This window comes from Phalangium opilio, unplaced genomic scaffold (assembly GCF_054372755.1).
Source record: "Phalangium opilio isolate 3A_F unplaced genomic scaffold, DU_Popi_V2 ptg000078l_1, whole genome shotgun sequence".
NCBI classification, from domain to species: domain Eukaryota; kingdom Metazoa; phylum Arthropoda; class Arachnida; order Opiliones; family Phalangiidae; genus Phalangium; species Phalangium opilio.
In genome coordinates, this window is record NW_028324186.1 from 898,848 (window position 1) to 919,389 (window position 20,542).

General features: G+C 39.7%; 1 protein-coding gene and 1 long non-coding RNA gene across 3 annotated transcripts in view; one reads left to right on the top strand and one right to left on the bottom strand.

Annotated features, from left to right (window-relative positions):
• The window catches only part of LOC149654955 (uncharacterized), a 547,559-nt gene that overhangs the window by 322,383 nt on the left and 204,634 nt on the right, over window positions 1-20,542 (top strand). The gene's annotated exons all lie outside the window — the stretch shown is intronic.
• LOC149654965 (uncharacterized) lies at window positions 6,801-8,679 on the bottom strand. 2 transcript variants are annotated; one of them, XR_016370356.1, is made up of 5 exons: window positions 8,151-8,679; window positions 7,901-8,075; window positions 7,752-7,821; window positions 7,251-7,631; window positions 6,801-7,066 (listed from the first exon to the last, which is right to left on the bottom strand). XR_016370356.1 is itself a non-coding variant. In XM_089845104.1 (4 exons), the coding sequence occupies exons 1-4, from the start codon at window positions 8,347-8,349 to the stop codon at window positions 7,308-7,310; spliced, it is 768 nt and encodes a 255-aa protein (XP_089701230.1). In that variant the 5' UTR covers window positions 8,350-8,679; the 3' UTR covers window positions 6,801-7,307. The 2 variants fall into 2 exon arrangements, 1 of the variants encoding a protein (XP_089701230.1); XM_089845104.1 differs by having other exon boundaries at window positions 6,801-7,631.

Here is a 20,542-nt window from a genome sequence, read left to right on the forward strand (position 1 = left end):
TAAAGCTATAATGACGTAGAATATAATGGAACTATAAATAGCCAGAATAACCAAAGTAGAAAATCATTCCAACCTCAAAGTTCGTAGAAAGGACGAAGAAGGGACCCAACAAGTACCATGTAAGTACTTAACCACACAATTACATTTCATCAACCCGGAATAGTAATAACACATATGCTCATCCTAGGTTTAGAAACTCAATCGTCGTTGACTTTGAATTCCTGGAAGGTCGGTCAACGGTTGGTGGACGAGAAAAAATAGTAAAGGAAGCGGCTGCAACAACGGTTGAAATAACATCATGGTCCTTCGAACCACCGTACTCGGAGCAGGAACTCTCGCAGGAGGCCAAACAACAAAACCGGTGGATTTGCCACAATTTACATGGTCTCTCCTGGAGTCATGGAGTTACGTCATACAGCAAACTGGAGGCATGTTTATCTCAAGCTGTTTAAGGATACGAACGGGTGTTTTGTAAAGGCGAAGAAAAGTGTTTTTTTCTCTTAAATATAATTCACCGGGACGTTATCGACTTAAAGCATCCGATATCGATGAGGATGGACCCATGATCACGTGTTTGGTGGGTCATAAGACTATTTTTAAAAATGGGAAATATATATGTGCCCTATCTAAATGTATACTTTACTCTGAATGGGTGTATAAACACCAAGACGATGTATATTCACAAATAGATTGAAAATAAATAAAAATTCACTTTTTGTTGTTTGAAATAAGAATTCTAAGATTTGATATAATATTGGTAATTTGATTAGACACATTCGGGGTTGGAGCGTACACATGCTTATCATGTTTAAAAAGTCACGTGGGGTTTGACGTGTAATGGGAAATACAATCTACGCGTGGAGTTGGTGGAAAATACCACAGACACGGTGCCAAGTCAACGAAACCCGGGGAAATCATACAAAGATAAGCCGACTAGAATAAAACGGGGTTACACGAGTGAATAGATCACTCTTCAAGATGTTCCCCTGCGAGAAATGTACAGCTACCTTCAACTGCAAACGGAGCCTAGACCGACACACTCGTAGTAAACACGGTAATGTGAAATTTAATTGTAACTTCTGCGGTAAAGTATTTACGCGTCGCGATGCGCTGACTCGACACCAACGGCATTTTAACCACGACGAGCCCGGGGTAAACTTAAACCCCCCGCGGGGAGCGTCACCACAACCCGGACCGTCGCACCGTATTACCCTGCCAAATTCTCCCGTAAAGAGGGCTGCTTCACCCACGTTGGTGGGAATACCGAAAAAGCGTCGAGTGGAAAATGGTAAGTTTATATTTCATTTAATTGAAAAATACGACTTGATTCGGAAACCCTACCCTCTCCAGTTGAAAAACTTACATTAAATGTATGTTTAGATCCGGATAACCTTCTCTCACAAGATGACGAAGGAATTAAAACTTTTATGGAGAAATGGGAGGATGAACAAAAGGAGTATGAACTCTCTTCTCAAGATGACGCGGGAATAAATGAATTCATGGACAATTGGGAGGTTCAACAAAACGCGGTTAACCCACCTGAAACAGAAATCGAGGAAATTAAGGCGCTCGAGGACGCGATTTTTTCAGCTCGACTTACCGCGCCGGAAGGGGTTACAGATCCCGTATTGTTCTTAAATGACCACCATGATAAACTACCAACGTACCTCAGAAACAAACTCTCGGAAAAAAGAGGAATAAAATGGTACATGGTGGTGCGCGCGATACACGCGGGAACTCGAGAATACGGGTACAGACGTCGAAACTAGTCCGTACTTCCGTGGGTTCACACACGCAACTCTTAACACCCGAGGTTATTCCCCGACAGCTAGACTTAAGTCGGGAGAAAATAGCAGAAACTATGAACAATTTCGAATCGATGGGAAGTGGCTGGGTTTTGGACCGTATTCTATACGTCCAAATCAACATCATCCAATATCTACCCCTTGTTGGTGGAACCTATTTTCAATTACCACCCGTAATTGAAAATAAAAAAGCGACAGTGAACGTTAACCCGGAGGATCCACTTGATAACAGGTGTTTCTTGTGGTCAATCCTAGCAAAACTACACCCGGCGATGAATACACCTAGTCGAATCACTCATTATAGACCATATGAGAATGAGCTGAACGTGTCCGGCATTACATTCCCCTTCGAGTTGGACTCATATAAACTTAAGACCTTCGAGGAAAAGAATAACCTCTCCATCAATATTTTCGCGTATGGAAAGGGTTACTTTCCCCGGTATGTGAGTGAGAAGAAAGTTCCCGAAGCGCGGCAAATTGATTTGTTATTGGTTTCAAATGGTGAATCAAAACATTATGTATTGATCCGACACCTTAGTCGCCTTCTAAGCGACTTCACGAAACACAAAGGAACAGTCTATTATTGTCGGTATTGCTTGAAGAGAAGCAACACGGAAGAAGTACACAATAACCATGTGCGAGTGTGTAATCCACAACGCGTTATCATGCCTCACGATAAACCAGTTTTAAAATTCGAAAACTTTGGATGGAATCAAATGGTAATATACGAGATATGTTTTATTTTAACGTGGGATATATCATAATATTTGTTACATAAACAGGTTCCATATATCATCGTTGCTGATTTCGAATCTCTTCTACCAAAAGTGTCAACGTGTCTGCCGGACTCGACACTGTCGTCAACTACGACATTAGCGTTACATGTAGCGTGTGGGTTTTCACACGCTATTGTCGGTCCAACTGGTGAGTTCAAAACCGTGAATCACGTGTCCTATTATCTAACATATTTGATTACTCGCAGGAAATCTCGTCAAGCATGAGACGTACAGAGGGGGAGATGGAGCTTTGAAATTTCTGAAAATGCTTTTGGGTGAAGCTGATGATATCGCCGAAATGTTGAAGGAAAATATTCCCATGCAACTTTCTGCCGATGAAGAAGTCGCATTCCATACTTCAACGCGCTGTTACGTTTGCGAGGAACCATTCATTGGAAAGATGGTCAAAACACGTGACCGTGACCACGACCACTACACCGGAGTGTATAGGGGGTGCGCATGCCAGAGTTGTAATCTAAGTTAAAAGCGCCTAAATTCATCCCAGTCGTGATGCATAACTTGAGCAGGTAATTAACCATAATCGATAATTATAACTGTATGCTAATTACGTAACGCCAACAGATACGACACCCACCTTATCATGCAGCAAATCGCCCTGATAAGAAACAAGAAGATTGACTGTATCGCGTCCAACAGTGAAACGTACATTTCATTCACACTAGGGAATTTACGTTTTGTGGATAGTATTCGGTTCTTACCGGCGTCACTCGAGACACTTGTTTCGAATGTGTCGAAAGGCGGACCGGTGAAATTCCCATTGTTGCGAATGTGTCGAAAGGCGGACCGGTGAAATTCCCATTGTTGAACTCTGTATTCAACCCAGACGAGGTCAAGTTACTTCTTAGGAAGGGTGTTTACCCGTACACCTACATGGATTCGGAGAAACGCTTCGGCGAGAGGCAACTACCACCAATTGAGTGCTTCCACAACGACCTCACGGACGAACCCTTGGCCCAGGAAGATTACGCCCACGCTCAAAACGTGTGGCAATCTTTTAACATACAAAATCTGGGAGGGTATCACGATCTGTACGTGTTGTCCGACACACTCCTTCTAGCCGATGTGTTCCACAATTTCCGCAAAATGTGTATGACATCCTATCGACTCGATCCAGCCCATGCTTATACCCTACCAGGTTTTGCATGGAGCGCCGCCCTTTGTAAAACAAAGGTACAGTCGCGATCAAAAGTTTCCGGCCGTTTTCATTCGGTCGCCATTTGTCTTCTATAATAGCTAGAGCGACGAGTAAGACGTTTTTGGAAAGGCTGAACCCTTGAAAACCCGTTGCCATCGAAATTAATAGAAAATCTTGAAAGAAGCTCGAGCAACACATGAATGTGTAAATTATCGCAAAATGACGTCACGAAATATTTCTTCAAATTTGTTGTGGTTGGTCTCATTTTATGCACAACGTTACCCAGAAACCGAATCTGTTTTCAAAATTAAAATCGGATTTGAACTTCAAAGGTTATTAAGGAAATAGTGACGCAAAAAAACACTTTTTCATTAATTATAATTAAATTAGAGTCAACCCTACTATGCTGTAAGCTATAGCTGGGAAAAACAAGTTGGGCCACACCGTATTAAAATCTAGCTTCACCCTAGAACGTAAACTTTATACAATTGTAATGGAAATGTTCACTAGTTGTCTAAATCGCGGATATTTGTTTAGACATATGAAGGTGGAAGGGTAGACTAATGGGAGACCTCTGGAAACTTGAATTTCGTTTCGGTGGCGCTTATTCACGTTTTCGACATTAAAGTCTCAAAGAGTCATGTTGGTAGGTGATTCGCAAATTTGAGAATCATCCACGCTTTGGATGACTGAAGGAGAATTGAGTGCCTACCGATACATGATCGACATTGTTTCATAATGGCTAGTTGCTGGTCGGGGTTTCTAGACAGCCGAACAGAATCTGAATGATATTGTTTGGGTGACTACTGTTCAATAACCGTGATAGAACTGGACAGGGCGAATGTTTATAGAATGGTGTAATTGACGAAGGACGTTTAATGTCGGGGTTGGGCAGGGAATGTGGAGTTGTGGCTGATATTGATCTTCAGCATGACAAAATATGCACACGGCAACGTTGAAACCTCATTACCAGCTTTTTTTTGCCAGGGAAAAACTACAAGGTAGGACACGTGATATTATTTAAGCAGACAGTGTCTGTTGCATTTGGACAACCGCCATTTGTTTTTGGAGCGCCTAGAATGTTGTTGCGCAAATATAGGGCAAAATTTGTATACCCGCGCGTTCAAGTTTACTTGCCATATCAACAAGAAAAGTCGAAAGCACTCACACACTGTGTTTGTAACGCGTAAAGGCCGGTTTACAAAGGCGCGTAAAGCCGATACAGCACTGGGCTGACGTTGAAGGAGAAGCTTTTTTAAATCTCGCCGCTGAAGGCGCGCTCCTCCAACAGTTTCCTATTTCCGCTTGGGTTCGTTCCCTTTCGTTCACATACAAGCGATACAATAGGTCGCCTATAAAGATATCGTCTGCTATTTGTGTCGGAGAATTTGGAGAAACGTGATCTAAAATGGCCGTGACCTTGTTGACAACACTTCTTCTACTCAAGAAAAAACTATTATTAATGAAAAAGAAACGACTATTTCAATTAAGATTAAAGGAACGCAAGAGAAGAAAACGACGTTGGTGGGTACACCCTATATGGCTGGAGCGAAACCATGAAGGATATTATCACACACTGGTAAGCTATCTACATAGACAAGGCTTAAAGGCTTACTTGTATATGGAATTAATTATAAATCTTTAAAGCTTCAAAACATGCGATTGCACGATCACGTGTATTTTAAGAATTTTACACGTATGTCACCTCAATTATTTGATGAACTCGTTTCGTTATTGGAACCCAGAATTAAAAAGTACCCAGTATCTCGAGAACCCATTTCCCCAGGTCATAGATTGGCTATCACGCTGCGGTAAAATGAGTCTACCTACAAACGTTCTGTAACAACGCAGGTAACGTTTCATTATTTTGTTAAATCAAATAGATTCTTGGCCACTGGAGATAGCTTTATGAGTATCGCTTACGGATTCCGAATTGGAAAATCTACGGCCCATTGCGTGATTAAGGACACTTGTGATGCCTTATGGGAAGTTCTACAACCCATATATCTTAAAGTGAGTAACTATTGACATTATCGTAACACGTAACTAACAATATTGAACAGGCTCCGACAGGGGAGACCTGGAAAGATGCCGCGTACGAATTTGGCCGTCAATGGCAGTTTCCAAACTGCTGCGGTGCTGTGGATGGGAAACACGTCATCATACAGCAACCTCCAAACAGTGGATCTATGTACTATAATTATAAAGTAAATAATAGTGACAGTTCCAATGAATTGACTATTAACCACATACGTGTTGGCAGGGCACAAATTCCGTGGTACTAATGGCAGTAGTCGATGCTGCGTATAGATTCTTGGCTGTTGATATTGGAGGGTTTGGGTCTAGTTCCGACGGAGGTATATTCAAGGCTTCCGCAATCGGTTCAGCACTTCAAAGCCAACGGCTGGGTATACCATCTCCATCAAAATTACCAAGAACCAACGTGTTAGCGCCATATGTATTAGTGGGGGACGAAGCATTTCAACTTCAAGAACAATTCTTGCGACCGTATTCTTCAAAAGAATTGAACCCGAAATCTCGCGTTTTCAACTATCGTCTCAGTAGGGCCAGGTAAAAAGGCCTCGCTTATTAGTAAACAATAATGAATATGTGCAACTACTTAGTTTAATGTTTAACCATGGATATGTCTTTTACAGGCGTTGCAGCGAGAATGCTTTTGGAATATTAGGTGCACGCTGGAGAATATTTCACCGGTCAATGACCCTAGCTCCGGACAATGTTGACAAAGTGATCAAAGCCACGGTAGTTTTGCACAACTACTTGATAACCAAAGAAGCACGTATGCCATCATCTGAAAAGGTGTACTCCCCTCCTGGATACTCGGATTTTACTGACAGCTTAGGAAATTATCGTTATGGCGCGTGGAATGACGAACCCGATAACGCCCTTCATGATCTTCAGAGTACCAACGCTAGGAATTCCACGGAAAGAGCAAAGCAGTGTCGTGTGCAATATGCAAACTATTTTTGGTCGGAAGAAGGAGCGGTTCCCTGGCAATGGGATATGCCTGGTGTATCTCGACAGTAATGTAATACAATGAAATAAAGAGTTCAGTCTACATTTTAATGTGTCAAGTGTACAAAATAATGTTATACATGTCTTATTTACACAACGTTCATTATTGAAAGTAACGTCATGGGTTTTCATGTGTCATATATTTTCGAACAACTCCCATAAGTTCAGTTTCACAATCCAATTGCAAATTGTCAGGCACTAAAGTGAGGAGATCAGCCAAATATTTGCAAAAGCGTTGAGGACGTGTGTCGACGTGTTTTTGGCATTCGTGCGTAATTGAGGCTTCTAGAAGTCTATAATGATTGGGTTAGGACCTTTGAAAGCGTGAAGGAATGACATCGCCAGTTTGCAGGGTCATGCTGTTTTGGTAGTCATTATACAGTAGTGTGCCGTAGGACAAAATCCTAGAGCTTGGGTCATAGAAGGCCGACCGCTGCTATCTGGTTGTCGTTAGGAACTATGTATATCTATACTCACCGATCAACCCTTGATAATTCCTTTTCAACATTGGTGACCTCGACATCTTTATCACAGTCAGTATCTGGAACACGCTTCCTTTTTTTTTGGTGGTTGGATGGTTGATGCCCTGGTCATACCTTTGTGTCCTGAACCTGAGGCATTGTCACCATCTAGGGTCGGCATGTTTTCAGATGCTACAACAGTTTCACGCACTGTTGGAGTCGTTTTGGGGCCTGAGCTTGAGATAATGTCACCAGCTGGTTCGAGGATTTCAGGACATGATGTGTTCGTTTTGGAGGTTGAAGGCTGATCAAATTCAAGGCCAACGTCAACTAGAGGTTCTTCTCTGCTGTCAATGTCTTCATCCCAGAGTGTTTCACATCCAATTGACTTAAGTACCTGCAGTGATTAGCTGTTCCGTTTACCTAACTACCACATCTAGTGGTACTAGACCTTCCCAAGTGCCTTGGGTAAAAACACTTTACGGTAGCTACACGTATGGGTGGGGTAGTTGCTTACTTTGTCCGCGTCTCCACCATCATTTTCATCATTGGTCTCATTACCATATTCTTGAATGTTTGACACGGTGCTAATGTGTTCAATTGGCGTGGTTGTTATATTGTTTAAGTTATGTCCATAACGATTATATTAAACGACCAAATTCTTACTCTCGACGAGTTACCACATCCTTCAAAAACATAAGCTGTCTGAAAAAGGGCCATTTAACTAAATTTATATCAGACTCTTCCACGTATTGTTGGCCGGACCTTTTTTGACTTATGGCATGGAAATTTGTACGGAATTGGTCCTTCAAGTACTTCCACATATTCTTAACGTCCTTGACTATTGAAGCAATGTAAGGTGTGTCCAATTACATTTTTGAACTACTCGAATTACAATAAGTATACTAATACTGACCAGACATCTTCATTATGGCTGATACTTCTTCCCATTTTACACCTTGTACATTTCGGTCTCGGTAGTTGACATTTGTTTTATCCCAGATTTCAGGGTAATTTGTGATGACATTAATCAGTGTTTCCTTTCTTTCAGCATCTTTTTGCCTGATTGAGGCCTTTAATGCCTTGTGTTGCTCTTTTTTCTCTTTTAATGACATTATCAGACTACTGTCCTCTATTTTCCCTTTAAACCCACGTTCATACGACGCTTAAGCAGACGAAATACAAAATTGCCTCCCATTGGTTGTCATACGCACGTGACATTTCGCTAGAGCTAAACGCTGACACCCATCACGCGAGAATATCTGCCGTGGCAGATCGGGAGCTCATTCAGAAATTCAGCCTAATCCGCCATTAAAAGCCCGTTTCTTATCAGCTATCGCGCGCGTGTGAACGATCTCGCGAGAACTAAAAACCCGATTAAGCGTCAGGCATATACTTTTGGCTTCAACTTTTGGGCTTTCTCGCGCCTTTGTAAACCGGCGTTAAGAGAATTTAGAAATAAGAGAGAAGCAACGGTTTCAGGTTTTCACCGGCTTTACGTGTTTTTCTCTTCGCATTGAGTTCCGATTTTAATTTTTTTTGCCTTAGACAATATAAGGAAGGAATAGCAGATAGACCAATTTTTCAAAGGTTTGTTGATGTAGTAAACAAAATAAAATTGAATAAAAATTATCATTATTTTCCAACTGTGTTATTTTTTCTGTCTATATTTAAATAACGCATGCCCACAGAACCGGAATTAATTAGCTAAAACAGATTCCACTAAACTGATTTTACACATTTGCAATATAAATATATAGCGGCCACATTAAATTCTGCCAAAACCGAATTGAGGTGGATTCGGCCAACGTTATTATCACTGTTTCTTCTAATTATTGAACGACGAAAACACCCTACTGATAAACATAGAAAGGCGGGTCAAAAGGAGCCGCGACTGACTTGTAAGAAGAGATCCGTTTTGAAAGCGGAATACTACACCAGCGGAAACTCAATCCTACAACTCTGCAACCGCATGCGAACCTTCTTTTGAAATTAATCTATATCCTTAATTCAAGTAGCTTTGACAACAGACTAGTTGTTGCCTAACAATTGAAAATTTAGTAGGCAAATAGTAAAGATTAACGAGGAAAAATCGGGCTTCGAAAAGGGAAATCTACCCCATATAGAGGCGATTAAACACTACACTCTTTCAAACAGATTCGTACTGTTTCTGAAAGGTCAAACTATAAAAACATGAAATAGGCCTATTATCTTTCAAGGTGTAATTTGTTTGAGAGCGGCTCAGCCGCCCTGCACGATTCGGACAGCTGCCCACTGGTAAAAACGTGAAACACAGTTTCTTAAGTAGTATAAGAGTCGTTTTCCAGCAGCAGAGTTGTATAAGCCGTGAGAGGTTGAAATTAACAGTAAACCTATAAAAAATTGGCCTATCTGCTATTACTTCCTTATATTGTCTAAGGCAAAAAAAATTTAAATCGTAACTCAATGCGAAGAGAAAAACACGTAAAGCCGGTAAAAACCTAAAACCGTTGCTTCTCTCTTATTTCTAAATTCTCTTACGCGTTACAAACACAGTGTGTGAGTGCTTTCGACTTTTCTTGTTGATATGGCAAGTAAACATGAACGCGCGGGTATACAAATTTTGCCCTATATTTGCGCAACAACATTCTAGGCGCTCCAAAAACAAATGGCGGTTGTCCAAATGCAACAGACACTGTCTGCTTAAATAATATCACGTGTCCAACCTTGTAGTTTTTCCCTGGCAAAAAAGCTGGTAATGAGGTTTCAACGTTGCCGTGTGCATATTTTGTCATGCTGAAGATCAATATCAGCCACAACTCCACATTCCCTGCCCAACCCCGACATTAAACGTCCTTCGTCAATTACACCATTCTATAAACATTCGCCCTGTCCAGTTCTATCACTGTTATTGAACAGTAGTCACCCAAACAATATCATTCAGATTCTGTCCGGCTGTTTAGAAACCCCGACCAGCAACTAGCCATTATGAAACAATGTCGATCATGTATCGGTAGGCACTCAATTCTCCTTCAGTCATCCAAAGCGTGGACGATTCTCAAATTTGCGAATCACCTACCAGCATGACTCTTTGAGACTTTAATGTCGAAAACGTGAATAAGCGCCACCGAAACGAAATTCAAGTTTCCAGACGTCTCCCATTAGTCTACCCTTCCACCTTCACATGTCTTAACTAATATCCGCGATTTAGACAACCAGGGAACATTTCCATTACAATTGTATAAGTTTACGTTCTAGGGTGAAGCTAGATTTTAGTACGGTGTGGCCCAACTTGTTTTTCCCAGCTATAGCTTAAGCATAGTAGGGTAGACTCTAATTTAATTATAATTAATGAAAAAGTGTTTTTTTGCGTCACTATTTCCTTAATAACCTTTGAAGTTCAAATCCGATTTTAATTTTGAAAACAGATTCGGTTTCTGGGTAACGTTGTGCATAAAATGAGACCAACCACAACAAATTTGAAGAAATATTTCGTGACGTCATTTTGCGATAATTAACACATTCATGTGTTGCTCGTGGTTCTTTCAAGATTTTCTATTAATTTCGATGGCATCGGGTTTTCAAGGGTTCACCCTTTCCAAAAACGTCTTACTCGTCGCTCTAGCTATTATAGAAGAAAAATGGCGACCGAATGAAAACGGCCGGAAACTTTTGATCGCGACTGTACATAAATTAGGGAACTACTATTAAAACTGAATATTTTCTAGTTAAAACTATACACAATACCAAAGATTATTATAAAAAAACGTCTTGGTTTGGACCAAAGCCGAAAAAACAAACGATATGTGTGAGGTTTATCAATTGACTGAAGTTCAGATATTGAAATTTTTTTCTAGTTATTTCTATCCACTCAATCCTTAATCAATATTTAATTCAATGAACTGATTTTACTGTTAATCGATCTAGTCCTCTACACTGTAAAAAATTGTGGTGTCTAAATAGTGCCATAATGGTGTTAAAACAATGTGCACTATTTGTGCACCTTGACAAGGTGCGGAAATAGTACGGAAATGGTTCGATATTTTAAAAACACGATTAGCTTAAACGAATGGTGTAGAAATGGGTTTATAAAGCATAATTCTTTAAAAGGTGTGCAAATGATACCTTAATTATATAAAAAAAAACCCATTGAATACCTCATTAAATGGTGCTCAAATGGCATAGAATTAGTGCGAAATTTTTTAAGCACCATTCGCTTAAATAAACGGTGTGAAAAAGGGTTGAAAAAGCCCCATTCATTAAAAGGCGCACAAATGATACCCAAACGATATAAAATAACACCTTCGCAAGGCCCATATAAAAGGTGTTCAAATAATGTGAAAATAGAGTTATGTTTTGAACACCATTGGCTTAAATAGAAGGTGTAAATAAGGGCGGAAAAAACCTCATCCTTGGAAAGGTGCGCAATTGATATAAAATAACACCTTCGCAGGCCCTTAAAAAGATGTTGAAATAATGTGAAAATGGAGTTATCTTTTAAACACCTTTCGCTTAAATAGAAGGTGTAAGAAACGACTGAAGAAACCTCATCCTCGTAAAGGTGAGCAAGACTCATAAGAGATGGTGAAATAACGTGAAAATGGAGTTATGCACTCTAAATTAAGGTACCTAAAAAGTGTTGTAGTTGTGTAAAATTTATTCCGCAGTACACCTTGACAATGTGTTGAAATTGTATGAAAATAGTGCGATATTTTACAAACACCATTAGCGAAAATGAATGGTGCAAAAAAACGGATTCATAAAACATCATTCAATAAAAGTTGCTCAAATTATACACAAATGGATTAAAATAACACGTTCGATTAAACCATTAAATGGTGTTAAAATAATACGAAAATACACCTTTGCAAACCCCTATTTACCCAATTTTAAGTCCTTAATTAGCCCATTCCAAGTCTATATTTACCCCATTTACACCATTGCAAACCCCTATTCACCTCATTTCAAGTCCATATTTACACCATTTCAAGTCCATATTTACCCAATTTCAAGCCCTATTTACACCATTGCAAAATCCCTATTTACACCATTGCAAAACCCATATTTATACCATTGCAAAACCCATATTTATACCATTGCAAAACCCCTATTTACACTATAGCAAAACCCCTATTTACACCATAGCAAAACCCCTATTTACACCATTGCAAAACCCCTATTTACACCATTGCAAAACCCCTATTTACACCATTGAAAAACCCCTATTTACACCATTGCAAAACCCCTATTTACACCTTTTCAAGCCTTATTTACACCATTGCAAAACCCCTATTTACACCATTGCAAAACCCTTATTTACCCCATTTAAAGTCCCTATTTACCCCTTTTCCAGCCTTATTTACATCATTGCAAACCCCTATTCACCTCATTTCAAGTCTATATTTACCCCATTCCAAGCCCTATTTACACCATTGCAAAATCCCTATTTACACCATTGCAAAACCCCTATTTACACTATTGCAAAACCCCTATTTACACTATTGTAAAATCCCTATTTACACCATTGCAAAACCCATATTTATACCATTGCAAAACCCATATTTATACCATTGCAAAACCCCTATTTACACCATTGCAAAACCCCTATTTACACCATTGCAAAACCCTATTTACACCATTGCAATACCCCTATTTACACCATTGCAAAACCCCTATTTACACTATTGCAAAACCCCTATTTACACCATTGCAAAACCCCTATTTACACCATTGCAAAACCCCTATTTACACCATTGCAAAACCCCTATTTACACCTTTTCAAGCCTTATTTACACCATTGCAAAACCCCTATTTACACCATTGCAAAACCCTTATTTACCCCATTTAAAGTCCCTATTTACCCCTTTTCCAGCCTTATTTACACCATTGCGAAACTCCTATTTACCCAATTTCAAATCTATATTTATCCCATTTAAAGTCCCTATTCATCCCATTTCAACTCCATATCTACCCCATTTCAAGTCTATATTTACCCCATTTCTTGTCCTATTTTCACTATTGCAAAACCCCTATTTACCTCATTTCAATTCCTTATATTTACCCCATTTTAAACCTATTTACGCCAATGAAAACTCCTATTTACCTTATTTCAAGTCCTTATTTATCCCTTATTATCAGGTCTAAATGTAACCCATTTCAAGTCTAAATTTAGCCCATTTCAAGTGTATATTTACCTTATTTCCAGCCCTATTCACCTCTTTTCAAGTCTTTATTTACCCCATTTCTTGTCACAATTTGCCCATTTCAAACCCCTATTCACCCCATTTACTGCGATCATTATTGTCGTGTTCGGCGGGACTTCACTACCTTTCCTATTGTGTATATACACGTTGAAGGCTTTTCTATTATATCAAGCTCGAATTAACACGACTATAAGTTAATGCCGTTAAAATTATCCAAATGATCTCTCTTGGGTAACAACTAATGGAGTCAGATCGGTATAAATAAAGAGCACATGTTACTTTTTAAAGCAACACCTTTCTTTCTTAGGCATTAAACTAGATTCCCACTTGACCGAAAAAAACCGGCGGAAATCACACAGCCAACGGTAAAAATTTTAACTTACGCTGGCGTCCGGCGGTAGACCGTTCAAACTACGACTGAATTTTCAGTTTGGCGGTAGATATTTTTGGGTCACGTGACAGATTTGAGTTGTTTCCTCAACATCTATTTCACACTCTTTGTCCCCTTGTCGCTTGGATCGTACTAGAAGGGATATTTTCTAGCTTCCTCAGTAAACTTTTCCTTATTAACATCTTATCAGTTTTTACTTCCGTTAATTTATTTTTTCTTTCTTGGTGGTATGTTTCCGATAAGCCTTGGTCAACCACAAAAAATGGCGGCTATCAATCGATCTCGCGTGTGCGTGCGGTCTTGAAATTTATGACGTTGTCATTGGGATAATTTCATTGGCTGAGACACCGGCGTAACGCCGAACACGACCGAAAAAATAGAACACAACTTACGCCCGACCGAACGGAAATTCCGTCGGTCGAAACCCTTTCTGCCGGGTTTCCGTCGTCTTTTCCGTGGAGTGGGAATCTAGCTTCATAAAAGCGGGCCTATTCGAAGAAATGCTCCATTTCTTTAGGTCCTTGAACAATAACGTTATATTAATTAAGGATTTTGAAGAATAAGCATCTTCTTTTTCCAAAATATTGCTTGTTTTATAGATCAGATTAGGGTTAGGAAAGGCATAGGTTAGTTTTGCTTAGGCGTCTTTGAGACCTACGGTTCCTAAATTAAGCATTTGACCTCGTGATAATAAGCGTATGCATATATTCATATCCTATAAATGCTAAAAATTGAAAAACCATTACAATGATAATAAACATTTTATCGGTGACAGCGTTTAAAAATGAAATGTTTTTTAGAGGAACTAGGCTCCCCCAGAGGCAAACTTGGCACCCAGTTCCATTTGGTGGAATGGCGGTCTACTATCCCGCTTAAGTTCGCGCGCGGACTTATGTATCCGTTGGAGAGCCCTCCATGGTTCGCTTCCCCACCCCAGCCGTTTGAATCATATAGTCCTTAGCCTTGATTCCCGATCGTGCCCGTTTTGTCCCTGTGATGGAACGTTTCTCCATACGTATTTTAGTTGCCCGTTTACGATTTCAGTGTTTAATGTGATTAATGATTGCCTACATCGGTGGGTAGGTCACCGTCATACTCAAGCTGAGGCTTGGTCTTTGATTCCCCATCCCGGCCAGCCTCACACCTTATGCAATTTTGTTTTCGTCACCCTTTTAGTGGTTTTGACGGAGTTTTATGGTGATCTCCCCAGCGTTTCGTTGACGTTACACTCGTTTGACTTTTTCACCAAAAAAGTTAGTTCAAAAATTACTTCTAAGGTCGCTGGACGCTACAAAGCGGAACGCGTTCGTGCCGTTTCCCACAACACATTGCCTGCCCTCAATTCCCGTTGGGATTTTGAGAGGGAGCCATGTTGGTTTGCCCCGGGTTGAATAATAATCTTAAACTATTTTAGATCCGATTACTTTCTTTCACTGTTGTTAATATTGATTTTTTTAGTTTTTTTTTAAAAAATATTGTTTGTTTACCTTGTTTAACATTTAACGTATCCCCCCTATTTTGATTTAATTCTGTGGGGTTTACTACCCCTTTGCTGTATTTGTTTTGTTTTTACCGGATTACTTGTAACGAAGACTTTCCTCATTTGTACCTGATGATTAATTGTAACTACGTATCTTATAATTACTGTAAATAAACTACCCATTTGAAAAACAAAACAACCACTCAATCTTCATTAGATAATCAGATTATCTCGGGTATAGAGTCTTCGTGTTCCCGAGAATTACTGTATTTTCATCGGGAACTTTTAATCATAATATAACGAATCCAAAACCCGCCAAATTGCGGGGTTTTTCAGCCGAATGGAAGACAATCTGTTAATTGCCGTAGTGAAATCAACTTGGAATGGGGTGAACAGGGGCTTGAAATTGTAAAAAGGGGACTTGAAATGGAGTAAATATGGGTTTGAAACGGTGAAAATGGGGGTTTGAAACGGTGAAAATGGGGGTTTGAAACGGTGAAAATGGGGGTTTGAAACGGTGTAAATATGGGTTTGAAACGGTGTATATATGGGTTTGTTGGTGTAAATATGGGTTTGAAACGGCGTAAATATGGGGTTGAAATGGTGTAAATATGGGTTTGAAATGGAGTAAATAGGGCTTTGAAATGGAGTAAATAGGGTATTGACATGGAGTAAATAGGGCTTTGAAATGGAGTAAATAGGGCATTGAAATGGAGTAAATAGGGGTTTGAAATGGACTAATTAGGGTTTGAAATGCAGTAAATAGGGCTTGGAAATGGAATAAATAGGGGTTTGAAATGGAGAAAATAGGGCTTTGAAATGGTGTAAATAGGGCTTTGAAATGGAGTAAATTGGGCTTTGAAATGGAGTAAATTGGGCTTTGAAATGGAGTAAATTGGGCTTTGAAATGGATTAAATAGGTCTTTGAAATGGAGTAAATAGGGCTCTGAAATGGAGTAAATAGGGCTTTGAAATGGAGTGAACAGAGACTTGAAATGGTGTATTAATGGCTTTGTTTTACACCTTAAACGTGGTGCTAAATATAGAAAAAATATTTAACACCTTCACTTCATTTGGTGTAGTAATGTGATATACGTGGCGTAACTTTGCCTACATTTAAGTAGTAATATTAGAGTTCAAAAGATTTCCTGAAAAAGATGTTAAAAAGCACTATAAATGGTGCATAAATGCCTAATATTTCGTTCATACTTGCAAATAATATTTGTAAATGGCGTGAATTTATCATGAAAATGGTGTAGAAGTACACCTTAAATGGTGTCAATTTTGGCACCGAAAAAAACAGCATATATGGTGTAAGAATGCACCATTATTTTTTACAGTGTACAAGCTAGTTATAAGATTGTTGAAATGGCTCAACGTCGAATGGATGAAAAAATGCTTTCAGTGATTGGAACGGATGATCTAGTGGCAAGAGAAGCACATTATCATCGATCTTGTTACAGAAAATACATGCACCTTCCTTCAAATTTAGCCCCTCGTGATAAAGTTTTGTACGAGAAAGGTTTCGATCATTTTAAGAAAGTTGTTATCGAGCCCAAGCTAGTGGACGGTAAAGAAATCGTGTCCATGAAATGGTTGCACAAGAGGTTTATTCAGAGTGTAATTGAAACAGAGGGAATTGAATCGCCTTCCATTTACAAGTACCAGCTAAAAGAAAGAATCCAGTCATTTTATCCTAACCTCGTCTTCACTAAACGTTTTCGAAAATCAGAACTAGTATCATTACAAAGTGAAAGGATGCGACATTTTGAACTTAGAGATAGTTCCACTGATTCAAATGATTCCTCTGAAGATTTATCAGACACAAGCCAAGTTGTGAATGTGCAATCTCCTACCAAAAGAAGAGAAGCCTTTTATGCAGCAATGGAACTTCGGAAACTACTGAAAAGTGCACCTTCGTTGCAAGCACCTTGGCCTCCAACAGCCGAACATTTAACTAACGTAGCCGCTCAGAGTATGGTTCCGGAAGGTGTTTTCAATTTCTTGGCTTTGGCAACTGGATGTTCTGACGAACCTTGTTTTTCATCCTATGCGAAAGTAACAGAAGAGAAACGTATTAAGCTCCTATCAATTTCACAGGACTTAATTTATCTTGCTTCAAATGGAAGAAAGGCAACCCCTAAGCATTTGGCATTATCTTTAGCAGGTAAGTTAAAATAATTTATGTCAAGACAAAATATGCCCCATATTCATGCAACCATATTAATTTTATACTTTTGACAGTTCGCCATTTAACCGCATCTGCACATCTATTGAAGTTGCTGAATAGTTTCGGCCATTGCATAGGTCATACTCAGTGTTTAGAATATGACACCAGCTTGGCCCACCTTCGACTCCAACACGATATGACCATACCGTTTGGATTTGAAACAGGAAAGTTTAGTACACTCGTGTGGGATAATAATGATTTCAATGAAGAGACTCTAAGTGGAAAAGGAACTACCCACAATACAAGTGGAATTTTGATACAACGAGTTTCAATTGCTGAAGGTAATATTTCTTATAGGAATTTTCGAAAACATACGATTTTGAAAGTTAAATTTTACCAGAACGTCAAAGCGAATACCGCCAATCTTTGCCGAAACAACGAGTGAGAACCGTGAATATCATTCAAGAAGAATTTAAGTCTTCAGCAGCTCCACCTAAAACAGGTCCCAAGTCGTTAAGCATTGCTTTGGAAATCGAAACCGAGGCATTAAAACAAAAACAGGCTTTTCAACTTGATATGACTTACATTTTGTCCAAAATTGGAGAAGATGACACATCATCCCTGTACAACTGGACCGCGTTCAACACAAAGATCTTCTCCGGCTCAGTTCCTCCAATGAGCCGTATAGGCTACTTACCAATAATAGACGCTTCGCCAACCAAGTGGCCCACAATTTCAGCGATAGTTGATAAGACACTTGCCATTGCCGATACCCTAAATCTAAATAACGTTGTGGTGGTTTTTGATCAAGCTATATACTGCAAAGTTCAGCAAATGCGATGGAATGACCCTAACCTAGAGAATCGTCTCGTGGTAAGACTTGGAGAGTTTCACACTGTCATGGCTTTCCTTGCAGTCATCGGAAAGCGCTTTCAAGATGCTGGCCTCAGAGAAATCTTAATAGACTCTGAAGTCGTTGCAGAGGGCTCTATAAATGGAGTTTTAGGAAGACACCATTATAATCGTAGCGATCGAGCTCATAAAATTATTTACGAAGCACTCTTTTGCATTTGTTGGGAAGCCTTTCTAGAGTCAATTCCAAGTGACGAAGTACAAATAGTGCAAGATGTTGCGGAAAGCATTAGAAAATCGTTTCCTTTGGACACACTGAATCTCGTTGAGAACGATTCTCAACTTCAAAATGTAATGGATGGCTTTCAAAAGTTCGTTGGTCAACGGAAACGGGAAAGTAAGCTGTTCGCCTTCTGGTTTTCGTACTTGGAAATGATGGAAGCCATGCTGCAATTCATAAGAGCCACAAGACAATGTGACTGGACTTTACATTTATCATCGCTTAGATTGATGATGCCTTGGTATTTTGCGTACGATCGGCCGAACTATTCTCGTTTTTCGTGCATTTATTGGGTGGAAATGAAGAATTTGGAAAAAACCCATCCATGGGTGTATCAAAGGTTTTTGGACGGGGAATTTGTTGTTCAAAGGACAAACAACGCTTTTTCCCAACTTGCGTGCGATCAAACTATTGAGCAGACATTCAACCGAGATACGAAGACTAAAGCTGGACTAACTGGAATCACCCAAAATAAAAACGCAGTTCACCGTTGGATTTTATCACAACACTTAAGAGCGGATATTTCAAGAGCTTGCGATGAAATGGCTCACAGTGTAAAAAACTGCCAGAGAGAAGAAGGATATGGATCGGGCAAGGTCGCTCAAAGACTTTGAAACCGTGGAAACAGTTAAAGAAACCGTTTTCGCATTTAAAAATCCATTTATTGGCTGTCAGGACGATTTAATTCACATTGCAAGCGGAAGGGTAGCTTCAAAAGAGACTACGTTGGATCTTTTAGAAGCCAGACAGAAGGGTGAAATGCAACTTCAAGGATTTCTTAAGTCTTGCGTATATTCCAAGGACAGAGATTTCTACGCCAGTATCCGAAAAAATAATCTTGCAACTTTCACCACTAAAAAGGAGAAGCGTAACTCAAAGGACACAGTTGAGAAACAAAGCGCTAACATACTTTCCAGACTTTTGGTGCTGGGAAACGACCGAAAATTAACTCTAAAAGAAACACTGAAATATAATCTGGGAAGTTGGCCGCAATCGTTAGCAAATCCAGATGGATCTATTTATCATAGTCCAAAATTTGCTTTGCTAAACTATTTGGTTGAAAGTCGTAAAATTCAAACGGCGCAGACGGTTCCAGAAAATAGTGCTTGGATTTTTGACGGTTTAGCTGTTATTCAACAACTTTCAAATTTTCCAAATACATTCGCGGAGCTGGCGACACTGATATTGAAATTGGTCTTAGCACGAGCTGAACAATCTGGATGTAAGAGAGTTGACTTTGTTACGGATTCCTACCCAGAACTAAGCATAAAAGGGGGAGAACGTAGCCGAAGGATGGGTAACAAAGACATCCCTGTTTTTCAAATTGTTCGTCCAGATCAAAAACTGCCAAAACGTTTTCACGAAAGTAGTATAGGGCTACATTTCGTACCACGGTAGAGGTATAAAGTAGGTGCGTGGGAACTGGGTCATGGGAACTGGGTCATGGGAACTGGGTCAAGGGAACTGGGTCATGGGAACTGGAGCGTGGGAACTGGAGCACGCCGCCGCCGCGGTGAATCTTCGCGAGTTCCCCGCGAGTTCCTTCCCCCCTCACCCCCGCGGGGTTCCACGCGCGCGCCGCGAGTTCCTTCCCCCATTTTAACTCCGCGCGCGGCTCTAGTTTCGTACTATTCAATTCCAGGAAAAATTCTATTGTTAAATTCTTACTATTTACTGAGATTTTATACTGAGACTATCCCTTTAGTTTTTAATCCTGAGACTGTCCTTTTAAAGAATTAAGAGGTGTTTTCCCTCGGTAACATCAAACCTTAACCTTTCTGTTTTCATACCTTGCGTGTGACTAATCAGTAATAGGGATTATTTATTCAACAACACGAACTGGCTATAATACGTTTTATTCAATGCCTTCAAATATATATCAGTTTAGTTTTTAAATCATTTACATCGTTTACAATGTAGTTGTAAAGAAATGGTTCATCAATAGGTAGATTA

Bases quoted from the DNA above. Each gene is read 5' to 3' on its own strand.
- LOC149654965 (XM_089845104.1), bottom strand. From the start codon at position 8,349: ATGTCATTAAAAGAGAAAAAAGAGCAACACAAGGCATTAAAGGCCTCA. The intron at 8,076-8,150 runs GTCAGTATTAGT...TTGCTTCAATAG, and splicing joins AGCCATAATGAAGATGTCTG to TCAAGGACGTTAAGAATATG. The intron at 7,632-7,751 runs GTAAGCAACTAC...TAATCACTGCAG, and splicing joins ATGGTGGAGACGCGGACAAA to GTACTTAAGTCAATTGGATG.